This window comes from Engraulis encrasicolus, chromosome 15 (genome assembly GCF_034702125.1).
Source record: "Engraulis encrasicolus isolate BLACKSEA-1 chromosome 15, IST_EnEncr_1.0, whole genome shotgun sequence".
NCBI lineage: Eukaryota > Metazoa > Chordata > Actinopteri > Clupeiformes > Engraulidae > Engraulis > Engraulis encrasicolus.
The window spans coordinates 47,905,656-47,926,164 of NC_085871.1; the positions used below are offsets into that span (position 1 = coordinate 47,905,656).

Below are 20,509 nucleotides of genomic sequence, written 5' to 3' on the forward strand. Positions count from 1 at the left end.
CCTAGTGGCGTAAGAGGACATAACACAGTGCATTAATTTCTCTTCATATCAACTCCTCAGTGACGATAATCCAGTCTGCTCTGCTGGGCTTGAACAAGAGCATTGAAATCAGGCTGAATGTCTGAGGTTGCTATGTGAAGAACTGCAGACAGGAGCTCATCATTGATGGAGGATCTGTGTTTGGATTTGTTGAACTTCATCACTGAGAATGTGTGTTCACAGTCGTACAGTACAGGGACAGATCATGACTCCATGGGCCCCTGGGCCAGACAACAAGAAAGGGCACCCTCCAGATGTTAGAGACCCTATATTGTTGGGCATTCAGGTGTTTTTCCCCTGAAAATATGTGAAAATAGATTTGTTAAAAGTGTGATTTTACACAACATGAGAATGGGAATTTAGAGGATTGGGCTTCAGGGCCCTCTGGACTCTTGGGCCCCTGGGCCTGGGCCCGGTAGGCCCTTGCAGTAATCCATCCTTGGTACAGTAGGTGGATCCAAACAGGACTAGAATCCCCTGAGCATGCCTCATGTGTGGGAAGCTCTCCTCTTTGAGGGAGGAGTAAAACTCCAGCAGGGAGACTGACCTAGGGTGCATCCCAATATGTGAACTTGCCTCCTCCACTTGCTTCTCGTCATAATGACATCACTGACAACAGCATTATATTTCAATATCTTGCAAAAGCTCAATTGTAAAGTCTTTTTCTCATTTGCAATTGGGATGGTGAATGAAAAATAGTCCCTCAAAAGTTGTTGTGGCGAGGCTGACAGCTGGGAAACTTTATCGTTTTCTCCACGGAGGAGGGGCCAGGAGGCGGGACGAGGAGACAAGCACAAGTGGAGGAGGCAAGGACACATATTGGGATGCACCCCTAGAGTAGAGTAGAGTAGTCAGAGGGAAATGAAGGTGTCTGTCATTTTACACACACATGTGGGTGCTGCTATGGCAGCGATTCTCAAAGTGTGGTCCGGGGACCACTGGTGGTCCTCGGCAGAGCACCAGTTGTCCGCGAGGGGATTTCTACTTTTTAAAGACAAGCTAGCAGTAGCCTATATATGACACATTATTGCAAAGCTAAACATAGCTGAAGTCATATTTTCACCACAATAATACGACAGGCTTGTAATGTGAAAATGTGTGCACCCTCCACGTCAATTCAGATGACAGGTGGTCCCTGAACATTTTGGGGTGGACAAAGTGGTCCTCGGTCTGAAAAAGTTTGAGAAACACTGCGCTATGGGGAGGGGGGTTTACAGATTCTAAGGGCCCAGGAATTGACAGGGGCCCTTGAGGGGGCCCAAAGTTTGAATCTTTCATGTGTCCAAAATTTTCTGGGGGCGCCCCTGCACGCACACACACACACACACAGTTTAATACTTTTATTTAGATCTCATCAGTAGGGCAGCATTACAGATCCAAATAGTGGTGGAAGCAAATTGGCAGTCGGTAAGAACAGATCAGAATCATAAAGTGCTATGTGTTACATTACACTGGTGTAAAATGATAGACCGTGGACAGAATGGGCAGTTAGATTTAGGCTTCTTAGGGGTAAAGATGACATCTCCTCTACCAGATTGCTTAAACTACCAATTATTGCCGATATTGAGCAGTATTTGGCAAGGTTTTTTTAAATGACGTTTTTAAGTCCACAGAGCTGCAGCCCACACAAGGTGAGCCTATGAACATGGCCTAGGCTGCCAAATACAAGCACAATAACTTTACTTTAAGTAAATCCTTGGTTTGCTACCACATCCAATAGTGGCTAGTACTTCAGAATCTTGCAGTGGTAACAGGTGTCCATGTGTAGGTCAAAGGAACAACCTATTTCCACAAAGGTAGCGGCCTTATTTTCAGGATTAATGATGGTGATGTCCGGTGTATTTGTAATATTACTGATAGCTATTGCTGAACCAGTCCATTTTTACAGTGCAGTGAGTGTGCATTTTTATGGAGAGTCCCTGCTCTTCTTTGATACGCTGTGATATAATGTTTACTGATCTGTTGTGTCATGCTTTGTAGGAGTTGCAACCATCTAAGATGTGTGCAATGGTCTCATTGTTATGATTTGAGGGATGTAGAATGACTAGACTCATGACTATTAGGGTACCAGATGGCCAGGTTCACACACACACACACACACACACACACACACACACACACACACACACACACACACACAGCAGTGATTGAATATAATCTGAATATTGAATTTACTTTACTTTATTTCTTCAGGACAGTGCACATTAATGAACATATACATACATGTACATATATGTAAACATGCCAGATTGTTTTTCCATCTGGTGTCCAAAATAGGCAGGCTAGATGTTTACAAGCAGTAGAATTTAAAATAAAACAGACTGTTAGTATAGAATAATATCTGAAGTGCTCTGCAAGGAGGGAATCAGCCTGCAGGTCTATCAGTGACAGTGCAGTGGTGACCCATGTCACCATGCTCACTCTCGATCTCCTCCAGAAGTGCCACAAATTGCCTATGGTTTTAATGCTCTGGCTATGATGAAGTGAACTACTTTCGTAACTACATCCGCGACATGGTTCATTTTCAACAGTCTTTTACACAGCACCTCCTGGTGAATTATACAGTGCAAAAAATGTCAACTTCTGCTCAGAGTTCATTTTGGTTAGTTTATCCTGCATTCTTTTCAAAAGTCCAACATTTTCCCCCGTCAGATTTGGACAACCGTCGGTTGTTACGCCAGCCAATTTGTCCCATTTCAGTCATCACAGGTGGGGGGTGCGCGTTTACAAGCGGCACCCCCTCTTAACCCACGGCTACCCTGAGGAACGAGCTGAACACAACCAAGCAGACCAGGACAACGAGATGCATTATAAAAATCATATTTATTAATTAAAATAGCCCCATGACAGGGGTGAGTCCCAAGATTAGTCCAATCTCCCACCCCACCTTAACCCCAAGTGGTCCATCATCACGGCCATCCAACATCCATCGAGGCCCGGAGTGAGGTTTCTCAGTCAAACCCGGGCAGGCCGGAAGCAGTGGCCAGGGGAGTCCAGATCTCTGAAGGGGTGCTGGAGGAGACAGCAAAACTATATGACAGCAACAGAGCTACTGATAATTGCTATGGTATACACACAGCTAGTGGGGGACCATTCTGTGATAGGCTACTTATTGATTCGGAACACCATTCAAATCACTGCAAGCGATTTACACACAAAGTGAAATAACAGCACAAAGTGAATTAAGCATAGTCACCCATCACTATCTGTGGGTGCATCCCAATATGTGACCTTGCCTCCTCCACTTGTGCTTGTCTCCTCGTCCTGCCTCCTGGCCCCTCCTCCGTGGAGAAAACGATAAAGTTTCCCAGCTGTCAGCCTCGCCACAACAACTTTTGAGAGACTGTTTTTCATTCATCATCCCAATTGCAAATGAGAAAAATACTTTACAATTGAGCTTTTGCAAGATTTTGAAATATAATGCTGTTGTCAGTGATGTCATCATGACGACAAGCAAGTGGAGGAGGCAAGTGGCTCGTTCAAAAAATCGAGAATCCCCAGAAAGCCGACCTAAAACCTCGGGAAAGTGGGAGTGAACATTTGGTGACGCAATGTCAGATCGATAATTATCGAGGTTGATCTCTGGCGGAAGTATAGAAGAACGAGTTCCCGAGCTTGTGTTTTGTGTGACGACACACGCATCATCAACATGGCGCCCATGTATGCAACTGACATGTAAACAGTATCATACATGCTAAAATATCATCTTGTAATCACTATCAACAACACCAGTCAATGTCATTCAATTGCAGATGCACATATGTCAGTAATGCTGGTCTCTGACTGATTAATTTAGCTTACTTCAGCTAAAATGATATGTCGTGGGTGTGGAGGCTCAAGGTGAGGTGAAAAAAAGAAAAGAGAACCTAAACAAGACACGCATGAATCCCGATGGTTCCGGGATCAGTGCCGTTCATGCACCAAACTCCAGAACTCGATTGTCATGTGAGCAGTGTCGTCAGCTGTCTCGAGAGGTCCCGAGCTGGTGAAGGCAACAAAGGTCCCATATTAAAACGCACTCAGTGTGTACCCATTGGCAGCCGGAAGGATTGTCTCCTGTTGTGGTCACTGGGGGCGGGCGGAGAGAGAGAGACAGAGAGAGAGACACACAGACAGAGAGAGAGAGAGACACACAGACAGACAGACAGACAGACAGACAGACAGACAGAGAGAGACAGACAGACAGACAGAGAGAGAGACTCTTGCAGCAGGGAGGCACGACTTCCCAATTGGAAGGCCATGGGCCAGGCGTGTAGTAGACCAGTGTTTCCTAACCTTTTTTGTCTCGCGTACCCCCTAAGCCTCTAAGTTGTGCCATGAGTACCCCCTAATTACTGTTCTATATCACTTTCTCTGTCCTAATGTGACTGCTCCATACATTTGTCATAGTAGTAAAATTTTTCCAAGTACCCCCTGCAGTGTGCTCGCGTACCCCTAGTGGTACACATACCCCTGGTTGGGGAACACTGTAGTAGACACTTCTTCTCCAGGGTGCGCATTCCACCCGTTTCTCTTTTCCAGGGTGCGCGTCCCACCCAGTTCTCTCCACCGTCGCAAACCGCCTGCGGCTCTGGTCGCGGACCTTCAGTCGGCAGAATGCCATCACGCTTCTTCCAGATCACCGCCAGGTTGCACGGGCCGGATCCTTAGGATCGTGCGTCTTCCATCTCCCGCCTGCCCATCCGGTTACCGGTGTGGCGACCTCCTGCAGCAGCGGTCATCTCTCTGAAGCGGCCAGCTCTCTGCCGTTGCTCTCTCTCCGCGGCGGCCGTCTCTCCACGCAGTTTCCCCCCCTCCCCAATCTCCCAACACTTGGCTTCTAACTCCTTATGAATCAAACTCCAAACCCCAAGCCCACTTCTCACCTGCAGTCAGTCACATAATCAGGCGTTGGGCGAGTACACCTGCATTGGGTAGAAACAATCAGAGCTGCCTCGTTTACGAGGCGTGGTCCTTCATTAAAATCTAATCAGCACCAAGGGTTTCCTTTTTTTCCCCTCTCCCCCACAGATCATTGTCACCCCGTGACATAGTTTTAGTCTAATTTGTCCAAGCAGGTTGTTACAAACCCATTAAATCAAAACATGGGTATGAACCATAATGACCTGGTGAAAACCAGTTTGGGGAAAAAAATGGCAATGTTTTTCATTTTCAAATTCGAACAAAAACGGCATTGGACGCCTGGTGAAAACAGAAAAGTCACAGAACTAAAAAGGAGTTTAAGGGGGAAAGAAAAACCCTGGTATAAAACCTAAACTTAAAATCCATAAAACTAAATAACCTCCTCGAATTAAAAACACGCCGGTCTTCCGGAGACTTACCTAACTCATGGAATGACCTTACTCGTGCGCAATAATATAACGGAAAAACAAAACACCACCTGCCACCCTTACAAAGATTCAAATATCTAAAAATAAAAGACAATGAATAAATCAAAAGATGTGTCTAAAAGCCATTTTACCAACAGCTTCTCCTGAGCGATGAGCAGCGTGAGAGAGAGAGAGTGGAGACTGGGCCCGGAGCTTTAAATCCAACACCCATCCTGGGCTCGATCAATGAGCACACGTCTTGCCATGGGCACACCTGCACACATTCAGACAATCACGCCAAGAAGAGTGTCAGGCGATCAAATGAGTGGCAATTAAGGCAAAAAGCTACACTAAACCAGTTAAGCATTTGTTTCAAACAGGATTAAACTCTGCAGATTAAGTAAGGGTTAACGTTCGGCGAGAAGGTCGCTACCGTGGAATAGCAGCACGACAGAGAGAATCTTTAGACCCCGACGCGGAGCGGAGGGGTCTTGTTCTCTCTGAAGTGCTGCTATTCCACAAAGCGACCGACTCGCCGAAAGTTAACCCGCTTATTATATGGATATACTTAAATGATTCACACATGGCGGGGACATTTCTTTAGGCCTATTTAATGTTAAGTCTATTATAGTTTTGAATGTCAAAAGATTGTTGCTGCGCAAAACAAAACAGTGCCGTTGTGGAACACCGCTAGGCAACAGCTAGGTAGCCAGGACAACAGGTGTTGTCTATCACAGCAGCTGATTAGAGTCTTGTTGAAAAGTCGCTTTAGCAGTGAAAAGTCTTGTTGCCATTGACAGCGGTCTGTTATAGACCAACCCGTCCGTTATCGAAAAATAACAGACGTGCGAACGTTGGGGAGTTCCGTTGAAATGAATGGAGCATTCGACCGATGACGTCACACCATATAATAAGTAAGGGTTAACGTTCGGCGAGAAGGTCGCTACCATGGAAAAGCAGCACGACAGAGAGAATCTTTAGACCCCGAAGCGGAGCGGAGGGGTCTTGTTCTCTCTGAAGTGCTGCTATTCCACAAAGCGACCGACTAGCCGAAAGTTAACCCGCTTATTATATGGATATACTTAAATGATTCACACATGGCGGGGACATTTCTTTAGGCCTATTTGATGTTAAGTCTATTATAGTTTTTAATGTCAAAAGATTGTTGCTGCGCAAAAACAAAACAGTGCCGTTGTGGAACACCGCTAGGCAACAGCTAGGTAGCCAGGACAACAGGTGTTGTCTATCACAGCAGCTGATTAGAGTCTTGTTGAAAAGTCGCTTTAGCAGTGAAAAGTCTTGTTGCCATTGACAGCGGTTTGTTATAGACCAACCCGTCCGTTATCGAAAAATAACAGGCGTGCGAACGTTGGGGAGCCCCGTTGAAATCAATGGAGCATTCGACCGATGACGTCACACCATATAATAATGCAAAATAACACATAGCCTAACACAGTGGTTCTCAAACATTTTCCATCATTCCCCCCTTCGAAAGATCTGGATGCTTCCGAGATCTAGCGACGACATATTTAGATACAATGTTCATCTATCACTTCAATTCTCAATATCTGTGTACATAAGTGTCAGGATAAAGAGCATTATAAGGTAGTAGCTTGGGTGGTAGCCATGTTTGTTTTCAGGTACCCTGTTGAGAGGGAGGTGGCGCACAGCATTTTGGGTACAAAGGCAGCACAAGTCAGCATCTGATGCTGCCCTCAAATATCACCGTTAAGCCCGCAATTGCGCGCACTGCCAAGGGAGGAAATAAAGCGATTTTTCGTTTCGACTCGCACTTGGTGACTTGATGTCCAGTTAGCTCACTGTAAAAACAGTTGCCTTCTCCGTTTTGTACGGACCCTACGTGCCAGAAATGTAGTCTGGGGGCGGGACCAAGGGTCGGGGGACATGTCCCAGCCAATCAGAATTGAGTTTGGATAAGGGTTCCAAAAAAGTAGTGTGAGTGCCGGAAATTCAGTCTGGGGGCGTGGCCTAGGGTTTGGGACATGTCCCAGCCAATCAAAATTGAATTTGGTTAAGGGTTCCAATAAAAGTAGTCTGAGTGCCAGGAATTCAGTCTGGGGGCGTGGCCTAGGGGAACTCCGCCCTGATGACAACGGTGGGGTTGGCCCTCCCCTGTGATAAGGATCAGTTGAGCTGCGACCATCGGAGAGGTAACACTGCTCTTGTGTCCACTCTTTGGCATATTGATGTTGACTGTATGGTTAGGAGATTAGACTTGAAATAAGGAATTGGACCCATTCTACAGTCTGTGGTCTGACTCTCGAGTTAGGTCTTTAGACTTGATATACTTATGACTGTGGACTCCAGGTGATGTAAGATGTGCATTCAATTTATTTCTGGATATATTGCACATTTTGTAAATTAAGTTAAGGTGTGCCAATGCTAATAGAAGAAGTGTGCGGAAGCGGTGTAACAGCCAAGAAAAACGTACGTATCCTACCATTTATTATGTATTTGTGATCTAATTTTGATATATTAGTCTGGAATTGTGATGTTGACTGTATGGTTAGAAGATTATACGTTGTGTCTTCTTGTTATTGATTATTTACTGTTTACTCCCATTTACTGTATTATTTACCAGCCTAGGTAGTAGTATACATTTAATATTTATTTATGATCACATTTCGATATATTTGTCTCAAATTGTGATGTTGACTGTGTGGTTAGAATATTAGACTTTGTGTCTTCTCTTGTATTATTGAGTATCTAATATTCTTGCATGTTACTGTATTATTTAACAGTCTTTGTTAATGCAGTGTCTAATGTATCCTATCATTTATTATATTGTGATCGGATTTTGATATTTTAGTCTTGAATTGTGATGATGACTGTTAGAAGATTAAACTTGAAATAAGGAACCGGTCAAATTCTTTAGACTTTGTAGACTCTGGAGTTAGGTCATTATACTTGAAATAATAATAACTGTGGACACTTGTCCTTTCAATATACACAAAACATATTGATTAATAAAAAAATGAAAATGTCTACTTGACTTTTTAGCAGTTTATCTGCCATCTCTAGAGTCTAAATTCTTACTGACTCTCTTAGGGACAGCAGTTTGAAATGTTTTGATGTGGATGAAGGTTGTTGACTCTCTTGAATATTTTGTTTGTTGTTGGTAATTTATAAATGGATTATCTCTTGGGACTGCAGTAGTGGCAAGAGTTTGTCATCGCCGCTTGTGGCGTTTTCATTGCTCTTTGTGTATTTGATCACATGTGATTACTTAGTCCTGAATATCTGTACAAGAGGGACAAATCACTGCACACGGGTATTCTTTGCTGGTAGTTTATTGGGTTAACAACACCTTTAGCTGTTGCTTTAGTAACAAAACACATTGTTCACCTCATAAACTACCAGGGTCATTCCACGCCAAATCAACAAGAGCCCGCACACTTAGGTCTCAAAAAAATCTGAAAATATTACTGAGGGTACCCATGGTACTTAAGACAAACACTGTTACTTAATTTGAATGTAAGATGTATACTCTCCATGTTACAGCCAATTTCACTGGGGGAGGGGGGCGCCCATTTTGTTCACACTCTTTTTTTTGTCAAAGTTCACAAGCCCGTAGCTCAAGAACTAAACCTAGTAGGAAGCTCAAATTTGGCATGCTGGTACATAGATAGGAATAGTTTGTTGCAAAACTGTCAGTTTTGGTCTGTATGATCCTGCATCGTCATGGCATTCCCTCAAAGATGATACAAATTGTACTGGAGTTTTTGGCTGTGCTCTGTTAAGGCCTTCAGAAGACATATTTGTGCCCAACATAGCCTCATGATTTTTCCCCCTTGTAGATACAAGTAGAAACACTCCCATAAAAATCTATAAATAGAAAGGAAACCCCATCAGTGTTTGACCAGAAGACCTCACAAGTCTGACAAATCATTTTGGGTGTCATTTTCAGAGCACCAGAACACCTTGTGGGATTGTCCACAGATTTTTATTTTATATTTTTCTTCATTCTCCATGAAGTCTTCTTTTTAAAAATGCCAATGAGACTTGTCTTATGTGATGTTTTCTTTTGTAATTTCCACCCTATACATGGGCAAAATGCAAAAAGAGAGCAACATGATTTCGATAACATTTAATGTAAAGGCTAAATAATCAAATGCAAATTTTGCCCAGACATGATCACCCGAGAGTCCCTGTGCAGGGGTGCAGGTATCCCTTTCAATTTAAATGATTTCAGGAGCGTTCAATGTGGGAGCAGGTTCGCACACCAAAAGAGACAGTAGGTCAGGCACAAGGAGTCATGTTGTTACTTTTTTTTGACCAGCAGATGNCAGCGGAAGAAACGCATAGAAAACATATTGCCCTCAATGTGCATGTTGCCCATGTTCAGGTTGGAAATTACAAAAGAAAACATCACATAAGACAAGTCTCATTTGCATTTTTAAAAAGAAGAATTCATGGAGAATGAAGAAAAAAATAAAATAAAAATCTGTGGACAATCCCACAAGGGGTTCTGGAGCTCTGAAAATGACACCCAAAATGATTTGTCAGACTTGTGAGGTCTTCTGGTCAAACACTAATGGGGTTTCCTTTCTATTTATAGATTTTTATGAGAGTGTTCCTACTTGTCTCTACAAGGGAAAAAATCAAGAGGCTATGTTGGGCACAAATATGTCTTCTGAAGGCCTAAACAGAGCACAGCCAAAAACTCCAGTACAATTTGTATCATCTTTGAGGGAATGCCATGACGATGCAGGATCATACAGACCAAAACTGACAGTTTTGCAACAAACTATTCCTATCTATGTACCAGCATGCCAAATTTGAACTTCCTACATGGTTTAGTTATTGAGCTACGGGCTTGTGAACTTTGACAAAAAAAAGAGTGTGAACAAAATGGGCACCCCCCTCCCCCAGTAAAATTGGCTGTAACATGGAGAGTATACATCTTACATTCAAATAAATTTACAGTGTTTCTCTAAAGTACCATGGGTACACTTGGTAATATTTTCAGAATTTTTTGAGACCTAAGTGCGCAGTTGATTTGGCGTGGAATGACCCACCAACAAATAAGACATGCTGTGATTAATTCCCCTTTTACCTGGAATACATAAACTGCACATCACTAGCACCTGGACAGTGATTGTGCACAGGGACTTTGCTTTGAGCACTATTTTCATTTATATTTCAGCATGACGTGCGAGCTGTGCAAAAGAAAGTATGCAGGCCTACGACAGCACCTTGTCAAATTTCACCATGTTGAAAACAAGCAGGAGCTGAACCTTCTCATGATGTCCGCCTCGGGCCGGTACGTTTTTTTTTTTTTGCATTGCATTGCATCAACTCAATGTCTGTTATCTGCCTACGCAATGTAATTTTTTGTTCTGATTGGCTGATGGGGTTGCAATTATTCCCCCGTAACCGTCAAACGTGCGACTAAGTTAGGCGAACTGCTGTTACTAACTCTAAACTGTAGGTTGCTATGGGCAAAAGCCAGTCGTTAGTTCCATAGCATTTGGTTGTCAAGCCAAGAGTCAGTCGTTAGTTCTATCGCATTTGGTTGTCAAGTAAGTCGCCCTTAAAGTTTTATTACATGCATCCGATAGAGGCTCGCCTGACTTATGTGCGCACTAAATTATTCTGCAGTTGGCATAATTCATAGGTTACAAATTTACAGATAGCAATAGATAATACTATTCATTGACTACAGCTCAGCATTTAATACCATCGTGCCCTCACAACTAGTATCCAAGCTGAAAAACATGGGACTTTGTCATTCTCTATGTGCATGGATACTCAACTTCTTGTCAAACAGACCTCAGTCAGTGAAGATTGGCAACTGCTCCTCTAGCATAATCTCCCTCAACATCGGCGCGCCGCAAGGTTGCGTTCTCAGCCCTTTGTTGTACTCCCTTATACCCATGCCTGCTCAGCTATCCACAGCTCCAATTCCATTGTGAAATTTGCAGATGACACAGTGGTGGTAGGACTCATCTCCAACAACGATGAAACAGCCTACCTAAATGAGGTTGAGATGTTGTCATCCTGGTGTGCAGAGAACAGTTTAGAGCTCGACGTCACCAAAACCAAAGAACTTGTGGTGGACTACAGAAGAGGAAAAGATCTATGCTCAACTGGAAATCTTTGGTACCCCTGTGGAAAGAGTGAGCAGTTTCAAGTACCTAGGCATCAACATTTCTGAATGTCTGTCTTGGTCACCTCACATCACCACCGTAGTGAAAAAGGCCAGGCAGCGTCTGTACCACCTCAGGAGGCTAAGGAAGTTCAGAATTCCATCAGACATGCAGAAGTCCTTCTATTCTGCTACAATTGAGTCAGTAATTACAGGAAGCATAACAACGTGGTATGGCAACTGCACACCTCAGGATAAGGTAGTACATGCTGCAGAAAAAAATCACTGGCGCCATCCTTCCAGGGCTGCAAGATATATATGCAAGAAGGGCAAAGACACGAGCACAAAGGATTATGTAAGACACATTCCATCCTAGTCACTCCATGTTCGAAAGGCTGCCCTCAGGGAAACGACTACGTTCCATAAGATGTAGAACAGAGAGACTGCGTTAGAGTTTTTTTCCTCAAGCCATCCGCTTTTTGAATTAGGACAATAACTATTTTTATTTATTTATTTTATTTTATTTATTATTTTTAATTTTTACCATCCAACACAGCACAGAGCAGTTGCAATCCCCATTTCACTGCCAATTGTGCTTGTGTAGCAAAGTGGAAGTTTGGATGTTAGTTTTCCTAAAATAATAACCATCAAACTGATACTTGTAATTGCACGACTACGCCACTGGGGGACTGCCACCCCAGAATATATTTTGATTTCAACCAATAAGGCACAACAGGTTCGGATAGAATGGACAAGAGACGTACCTTTGTTTAAAGGAATAACAATGTTTTCTTTATTAATACAATTGTAGTCAATTTAAACCCTGCGCCGCTGAGATAAAAACAGTAATGCACATTAGAACGGGGTTGGCTGCCACAGGATAAAGGGGTTTCACCGAGCTAGGCCAGCCGGGCAGGCTTAGGCCTACTAGTTGAGAATAAATTAGTTCACCACTCGTGCACAAAACCAAGGGCCTATGGTAAACACCAGTCACACACGCTCATAGGCTCTCTACGCTATGTAAGTGATTAAATGACAAGTGTGCATCTCCACTGCAAACAGAATAAATCCGTAGAATAATACACACTCAAACTACTAGTCTACTGTATGGCCCTGCCCGACTAGAGCAGCGTAGCCTACATAGGCCTAGAACTGTGACAGCAAAACCCCGTACAATGACTAAGTGACAAGCTAAAGCGGCGGACAGGCAAAAGAAAATCAAACAAACAAAAAGGCTAAACAATTTCGTAAGGGCAAAACAGCGGTGAGCAGCTGCCGCAAGCAGTCTGCCCACAGAGACCCTCGACGTACTCTGAGGTGTCTGGAATCAGGCGAACATACACACACACGGATCAGTACATGTTACATACAATTAGTGGACAAATGTTTAACATGAGCTACGCCTATAACAAATGATCTTTACAAGCTCACCTCCACAACACTGAGAGGGCGGGGGGAAGCCACAAGACTGGGGTTAGACGCCACGGGGACTCTGGCTCCTGAGAATGAACAATATATGTTTAAATACACATCTCTAGATGGTTGCAGTCATCTAGACAAAACTGTGATCACACATACCTTGCTGCACCAGTAGCAAGGGCACCGGGCATCATCAGCGAATACCGGCACACCGGGAAGGCTCCAATGAGCCGGTCTAATTCATCTGATTTTATAAAAACAATGGCATAGCCACCAATTACGGATTAGCCACTGAGCGGCTACCTGAGTCCCGTGACGTCATTGGGGTATGGGAACTGCTGAGGGACACACCTTACTGAACAGACAGTGCGCCCTGTTACACTTGCACAAGGAAGCACGTGACAAATACAAATCTTGAATCTGGAATAAAAAAAATACCCTTTAGGCGAAATTCTAAGCACCTGCCTCGCCATTAACTGTATCGAAACAGCCACCGCGTCATCTGCTCCCCTCCCATGGGAAATTACCTTTTTAAAATGTGTTTCCCGCTGCCTTCCCTTCGTTATTGATCCGATAACATCCATTTATTAATTTGGCTACTCTCCTCTTGTGGGGAAGAAATGTGTGTGAAAGGGGAGAGTTATTAAAAATGTCCCTAGTGTAACATAGTGGATGTTGGCTCCTTTAAAACTTCGGCAGTAGTCTGCTGTTGCGTCGTTGTCATGTGACTGGTGGATACCAATTGCGAAGTCTATAAAAATATGGCACCAACTCCTTGAGAGCAGGCGGCAGATATGTAAACTCGTGGCGGTGGCGCGCTAAATTGTTGGTGCTTGTGGAACCTGAGTTCTGATATGCGCTCCATGAGACTTTGGCAGTCTGCGTGGAGTTTCATCTCATTGGCCCTTGCCCTAGCGCCCGACTTCAGTGTCGGTAGAAGGTTGGCTTCTTCCATGCCTCTCGACGCAATTTGGTATGTAGCCCTATCTATCGTCCATTTTCGGATAATGTATTGGATCGGTTTGGGTATCTTACTGACTGTGTTTTCGCTAGGAATTCACTTGTGCGTCGCAACTAACCGTCCTCCTTGGCTGCTGCTGCTGCGTGAGATGGGAAACCTTGTGCCTTGTCTTGGTAGGTCGCCCTCACCACCTGTTCCTACATTCGTAGTTATATCACATTCAATCATTTATTAACTTCCCCGTAACTTCTTCGTGCAGGTGTCATGATCTCCTAACGTGGGGCTGTTCCCTGCGTGAGCTGCTGTTTTGTTTGGGCCATTACCATCAGTATATGTGAACTTGAGCCACTGTGTGTACGGATGATAGTAGCGCATGGTGAAGGAGTTGCGCGCTTACCAGTGGGGAAGCAATCCAGGCTGCTCGTGCGCTCTGGTGCGCGTCTGTCCACTGTCCAGTCCGTGTTTTTCTGTTTGGTTCTGTTTTGAGTTTGTTTCTTATTTGTGTTTGGAGGGTGAAAGGTGAGGGTTTTCGACCTCTGTCTTTCATTTCATTTAATCGTCGCTGTACTTTTGTTTTGGGGGCGGACACAACAGTCAACGGTGCCGGCACAATGTCTGGGTATTCCCCAACTTTTACTGGTTTGCAGTGCTGTGCCATTATTGCGTGACTCTTGGTTTGCAGTGTTCATATTGGGGTTTGCAGTGCTTCTGTAGTAGCCTATAGCCTATGATTAACTTAGGTGTGGTGTATTCTTACTGAAACTTGGGGAAAGAGCCTGCCATTTTTGCCCGGATGATTGAGTGTCCTGTCCCACCATATTTACTGTGGTTGTCTAACGTCCTTTCAAAACTGTATTTTATAAGGCAATGTATATTAAAAGATTGTAATTGTTTCCACTTGAATTCCCGTCTCCGTTGTCCTTATCGAACCTGTGTCCTGAGTAAAAGTTAACTTTGGGTTCCAGAGTCTCCCTCTGGTGGCGTAGTCGTGCAATTACATATTAATGGTAATTCTTACCTTGGGTAATAATTATTAGAACGTCCACTCTGCTACACATGCTAGCGTGGGTAATCGCTCTTTCTTTCGCTCGCTCTCTCTCTGTCTTACGCACGAAGATGACAGGTAGCCTGTGATGATCAACAGCGTCGAGAGAATTTTGAAGCTGCCGTCTCATTACATACAGTGAGGAGAATAAGTATTTGATCCCTTGCTGATTTTGTTGGTTTGCCCACTAATAAAGACATGATCATTCTATAATGTTAATGATAAAATGTATTATAATATAGAGAGACAGAATATCAAAAAGAAAATCCAGAAAATAACTTTGAAGAATATATTTTAATTGATTTGTATTCCATTGAGGAAAATAAGTATTTGACCCCTCTAGTCAAAAAAAGACAAAATACTTGGTGGCAAAGCCCTTGTTTTCTCATACAGAGGTCAGATGTTTCTTTCAGTTAATGACAATGTTTGTGGGTATATTAGAAAGGATTTTTGTCCACTTTTCTTTGCAGATCATCTCTAAATCACTTAAGTTGTATGACTGTAGCTTGCCAAATGGGAACTTCATTTCCCTTCACAGGATTATTATAGGGTTAATGTTTGGAGACTGTCTAGGCCACTTCATGACCTTAATGTGCTTCTGCTTGAGCTACTCCTTCGTTGCTTGGGCTGTATGTTATGGATTATTATCATTTTGGGAGGCCAATCCATGACCCACCTTCAGTCTAGTGGTGGTGGGAAAGAGGTTGGCATGCAGCATTGTACGTTTACATGTCTCCCTCCATCCATTTCTTGACGATGTGAAGTTGTCCTGTGTCTTGGCCAAACAAACAACCTCAAAACATAATGTTACCACTTTCATTTATGATGTTGGAGAAGGTGTTGTTCTTGGGATCATAGGCAGCATTTCTCTTCCTCCAAACACATAGAGTTGTGTTAATGCCAAACAGTTTGATTTTGGTGTTATCTTATTCCAGCACCTCCCAATCATATCCTAATCCAGTTTGACGTTCATTGGCAAACCTCAAGTGAGCCTGAACAGGTTCCTTCTGAAGCCGGGGTACCGTACATGCACTGCAGGATTTTAATCCGATGTGGTATCAAGTGTTTCCAATAGTTTTCTTACTGATTGAGGTCCCAGCTGCCTTGCGATAATTTCCTAGCTCCTCCCATACAGTTTTAAGGTGCTTTATCTCCTTTTTTTCTGGTTATTAAATTCCCACAAGGTCAAATCTTGTATGGAACCAGAGACAGGCCTAAGATTGATGATTTATGATCATTTTGTATGTCCTAAAATTGGGAAGAAATGCACCAACAGTTTGCTCTTTAATATCCATGAGCCCATTTCAGCCTTATTGAGTTCTACAATCTTGTCCCTGACATCCTTTGACAGCTTTTTGGTCTGTCCCATGTTGGCGAGTTTAGTTTGATTGATTGAATCTGCAGAATCAGTCCATAGAATCAGTCAATGTGTCTTTTGTGCAGGTTACTATTAACAGGTGTGTTCAATTCAGATAACAAGTTGATTGGAAGTGCCATTTGATCTGGGGGATCAGAACTCTTAATGGTTGGCAGGGGATCAAATACTTATTTCCCTCAATTAAATATAAATCAATTATTATATATTCTTTAGAGATAATTTCTGGATTTTCTTTTTGATATTCTGTCTCTCCATATTAGAATACATATTATCATTAACATTAAAGACTGATCATGTCTTTATTAGTGGGCAAACCAACAAAATCAGCAAGGGATCAAATACTTATTCTCCTCACTGTATGCCGCCCGTACCCATTACATATACTACCGTTTGATGCTAGTTTGTTTTGAAAAATGAAGTTTTAAAGTTGTGTTTTCCTTTATTTACTTCAGCGGAGTGAACGGGAAGCTCCAGTGCCCTGATTGTAGCACTACTCATGTGAGGCTGGATAAGCATCTGAGGCAGGGGAGACATCAGGATTTGCCTGTGAGCTTTTTACACACATGTTTACACACACACACACACACAAGATATATGACATTCAGACATTGAGTTTTGTGGGAATATAGTTGCACACATACACAAGAAATGAGATATTGATATTTTGTTGAACGATTCTTGCACACACAAGACATGTTGAATTATAAAACATTACACTTTGTGTGCAAGTATATACTGTATATATATTTTACAAACTAAATCTGACATGATGAGAGGGCAATTGCTAAACACTTATTGCCATTCTTTATTCAGGGTAGCCGCAGGGTCTCAAAAGTCCAAAAACACTTTTGAATTTTATATCGCAGATTTAAGGACTTAAAAAAAAGGTCTTACATTTGTGTGCCAGATCTTAGTTTTGTTTAAATTAAGATCTCACATTTCTCTTGTCTATTTTTAGGCGGACAGGAGGAAGGATCTGCTGAAGATGGCGGTGAAAAAAAAGGTGCTGCAAGACCTCCGGGCGCTGCGGGCATCATGCCCTGGCATCCCTATGGTCAGCAGGCTCGATTTAGAAACACAGAGGTATCACGCTTGTGGGTGTGGGTGAATATGTGTGTGTGTGTGTGTGTGTGTGTGTGTGAGTGTGGTTTAACCGGGCGCTGCGGGCATCATGCCCTGGCATCCCTATGGTCAGCAGGCTGGATTTACAAACAAAGAGGTATCACGCTTGTGGGTGTGTGTGAATGTGTGTGTGTGTGTGTGTGTGTGTGTGTGTGTGCGTGTGTGTGTGTGTGTGTGTGTGTGTGTGTGTGTATGTGTGTGTGTGTGAGTGTGGTTTAACCGGGCGCTGCGGGCATCATGCCCTGGCATCCCTATGGTCAGCAGGCTGGATTTACAAACACAGAGGTATCACGCTTGTGGGTGTGTGTGAATGTGTGTGTGTGTGTGTGTGTGTGTGTGTGTGTGTGTGTGTGTGTGTGTGTGTGTGTGTGTGTGTGTGTGTGTGTGTGTGTGAGTGTGGTTTAACCGGGCGCTGCGGGCATCATGCCCTGGCATCCCTATGGTCAGCAGGCTGGATTTACAAACACAGAGGTATCACGCTTGTGTGTGTGTGTGTGTGTGTGTGTGTGTGTGTGTGTGTGAGTGTGGTTTAACCGGGACAGTCCCGGTTTGGAGTTGTGTGTCCCAGGTCCCGAGCAAACTCTGTCGGGACACAAATATGTCCTGGTTTTCGCCGCCCGCTACATTGCGCTACATGTCTACCGGGGTAAATATGGAAAAGATTACATGTTTACCTGCCACAATTAATGACAGCCAGCGCTTGTATAGAAAGTCTGAAGGAGTCAGGTGCGATTTGTTATTCCTCCCCCTAAAAATTGATTAGAATGCAGGAAATTGCATCTAAAAACGTCAATTTTAGACTAACTGAACGTTACTTCAAAATAAATCCTGGAGCAGAGCGTATGGCACTTTCTTTATTTTCTTTGACAGCGGGATACTGGATTAAGGCGGGAAAAAAAGAGGTATCGCACACCAATAAAGTTCTTTTGAGGAGCTGGCTTCTTGTGCGTAGACAGTAAATGTCAAAGAAAGTCAAGTCAATTTTGAAGAAGGCCAGATGGCTGAAACGTTACCTCAAAATGAAACATGGAGTAGAGTGTGCAGCATTTTCTTGATTTTCTTTGACAGCAGGCTGGATTTACGGGGGGAAAAGGTATTGCACAGCGGTTACATACCGCCACTTAGACATACCGCCACTTAGACATACCGCCATTCCGACATACCGTCATTCCGACATTGATGTTCAATTGTCTGAATGGTGGTATCGATTTTTCCATTTCCGTGAGTCACTTGGAGTAAACGCAGATTTCAGCACTAGGCACGTGGACAGCTTCGGACACACCGTTGAAGGTGTAAGCTTGCGTCACTCGGAGCGAACGCATATTTCAGCACCACGTAAGTGGACAGCTCCGCGCACACCGTTGAGGTGTAGGCTCGCGCTTGGACAACGTTCTAACTCAACTGACATGTGCAACAATGTTGCCCCCCTTGCACAACAATAAAGTCTTTTTTGAGGTGCCGGTTTCTTGTGCAGCATTTTCTTTTTATTTTCTTTATTTTCTTTGACAGCAGACCGTATTTAACTGAGGAGGAGCTGGATAAAGATGTCCATCCTGACCCACCTGCTAGCCCCTCCCCTGACCTGGACCTCTCCTCCAGGGTGCTTGAGGAGAAGATGAGACTTCTGCGCCTGGAGATAAGACTTTTGCGCCAACACAACACATTTCTTCGGGCAAAACTGGCACGGCTCAAGACCCAAGCCCGCAGAAGACAGAAGCGCTATGGTTGGTATATATTTATAAAATATTTTTGTTTTCCACAGCTCTCCAAAGATTCATTTCTTTGCTACATTGCAGGCAGCTGTGGCCAAGGGATTAGAGAGGTGGATTTAAGATCAGAGGGTTGCAGGTTCAAATCCCATCTTTACCAGTCCTCCCTACACCTCTATCAATGGCTGAAGTACCCTTGAACAAGTCACCCAACCCCACATTCCTCCAGGGACAGTAACCAACTACCCTGATTATCATCGACTTTCAAATCTCTTTGAGATTTGGTCTGACCAGGAGCAAAACAATTAACATTTCCCAAACGGCATGGTGGACCCGCCTCCCTAGATTTGCTAATGGTTGTTTGCTTCCCGACTAAGTGGGAGGAGTTCCCGTGTTTTTAGGAGTTCAGAAAGTACTTGCATTGACCTGACTGGTAGCAACACTGAAGGTGTTGCGTCGCTAGGAGGGCAAGGCCTGGCGAATTCGAGACGATTCGTGTAATGAATTGTTGAGAGGGGACCATTCGAACAAAACGTTGGACCATTAGTAGAAGGCATGGGGCGTTTCGTGCAGTACCTGAGGATTTTTCGTCGAAGACCTAAGGACGTTACGTTCAACCCATGCAGACCTTTCGTTTAACTGGGCAGATGTTTAGTTTAGTCTGCCTATTTTATTAGCCTATTATTTTTATATTTTATCAAACTTGTGTGCCTACCACCACAATGCAATGAAAACAAAAATCGAACCATGTAGAAAGTGCGTGCTTGCGTCTCTATTTTTTGTAAATTAATTTTTCATTTTAGTTCAGTTTTTTATCATTAGGCCATTTCATAGCCTATTTTATAAATATACTATATCGTAGCGGACTGCCTCTGCCTCCTCCGGAGTGAGATAACAGCGTTACCCCCTGTGCACTACATCTGTCTATATATATATCTGAGTTATTTCTAATGTGTTGGTTACTGATTTGTATTCATTTTTGGAAAGGTAAAGGCAGTCTTATTGTTGCCTAGCTGGCGCCCATGTCATAACTTAAAACAGTCGGTTGCACCGCTACAATATCGACGAAATGTTTTAAAATGTAGGCTTACAACAGTAATTTAAAGGTAAGGGATAATGTATTGTCCACACGTGACTTTAAGAAAATATTGCCCTACGGGACAAATAAGACCCCCGATGCCTAAGGCAGAGAGCTGTTATTCCGCTCCGAAGGAAATATATTTCCGTAGTCACGTGTGGACAATACATTATCCCGCTTATCCCGCCTTTACCAACATTAGAAAGCATAGAATACATAGTTAACCAGTAGTTTATAGTAACAGGTTTATTGCCATTTTATAGCGTGCGCAAAGAAAGATAGTTCGTGGAACGCTCATAATATAAAAAGAAAGAAAGGAGTCGCACACTGGAGCTGAATG

The 20,509-nt window shown here is 43.5% G+C and overlaps 1 protein-coding gene across 1 annotated transcript in view; it reads left to right on the forward strand.

Annotated features, from left to right (window-relative positions):
• The first annotated feature begins 7,676 nt into the window (after positions 1–7,676).
• Positions 7,677–20,509, forward strand: part of LOC134464312 (uncharacterized) — a 64,593-nt gene continuing 51,760 nt past the window's right edge. Inside the window, exons 1-5 of the mRNA XM_063217778.1 lie at positions 7,677–7,796; positions 10,516–10,632; positions 16,713–16,806; positions 17,219–17,343; positions 18,892–19,106. Coding sequence (XP_063073848.1) covers positions 10,517–10,632; positions 16,713–16,806; positions 17,219–17,343; positions 18,892–19,106 — 550 coding nt within the window. The 5' untranslated portion in view covers positions 7,677–7,796; position 10,516. The remainder of the gene's footprint in view (positions 7,797–10,515; positions 10,633–16,712; positions 16,807–17,218; positions 17,344–18,891; positions 19,107–20,509) is intronic.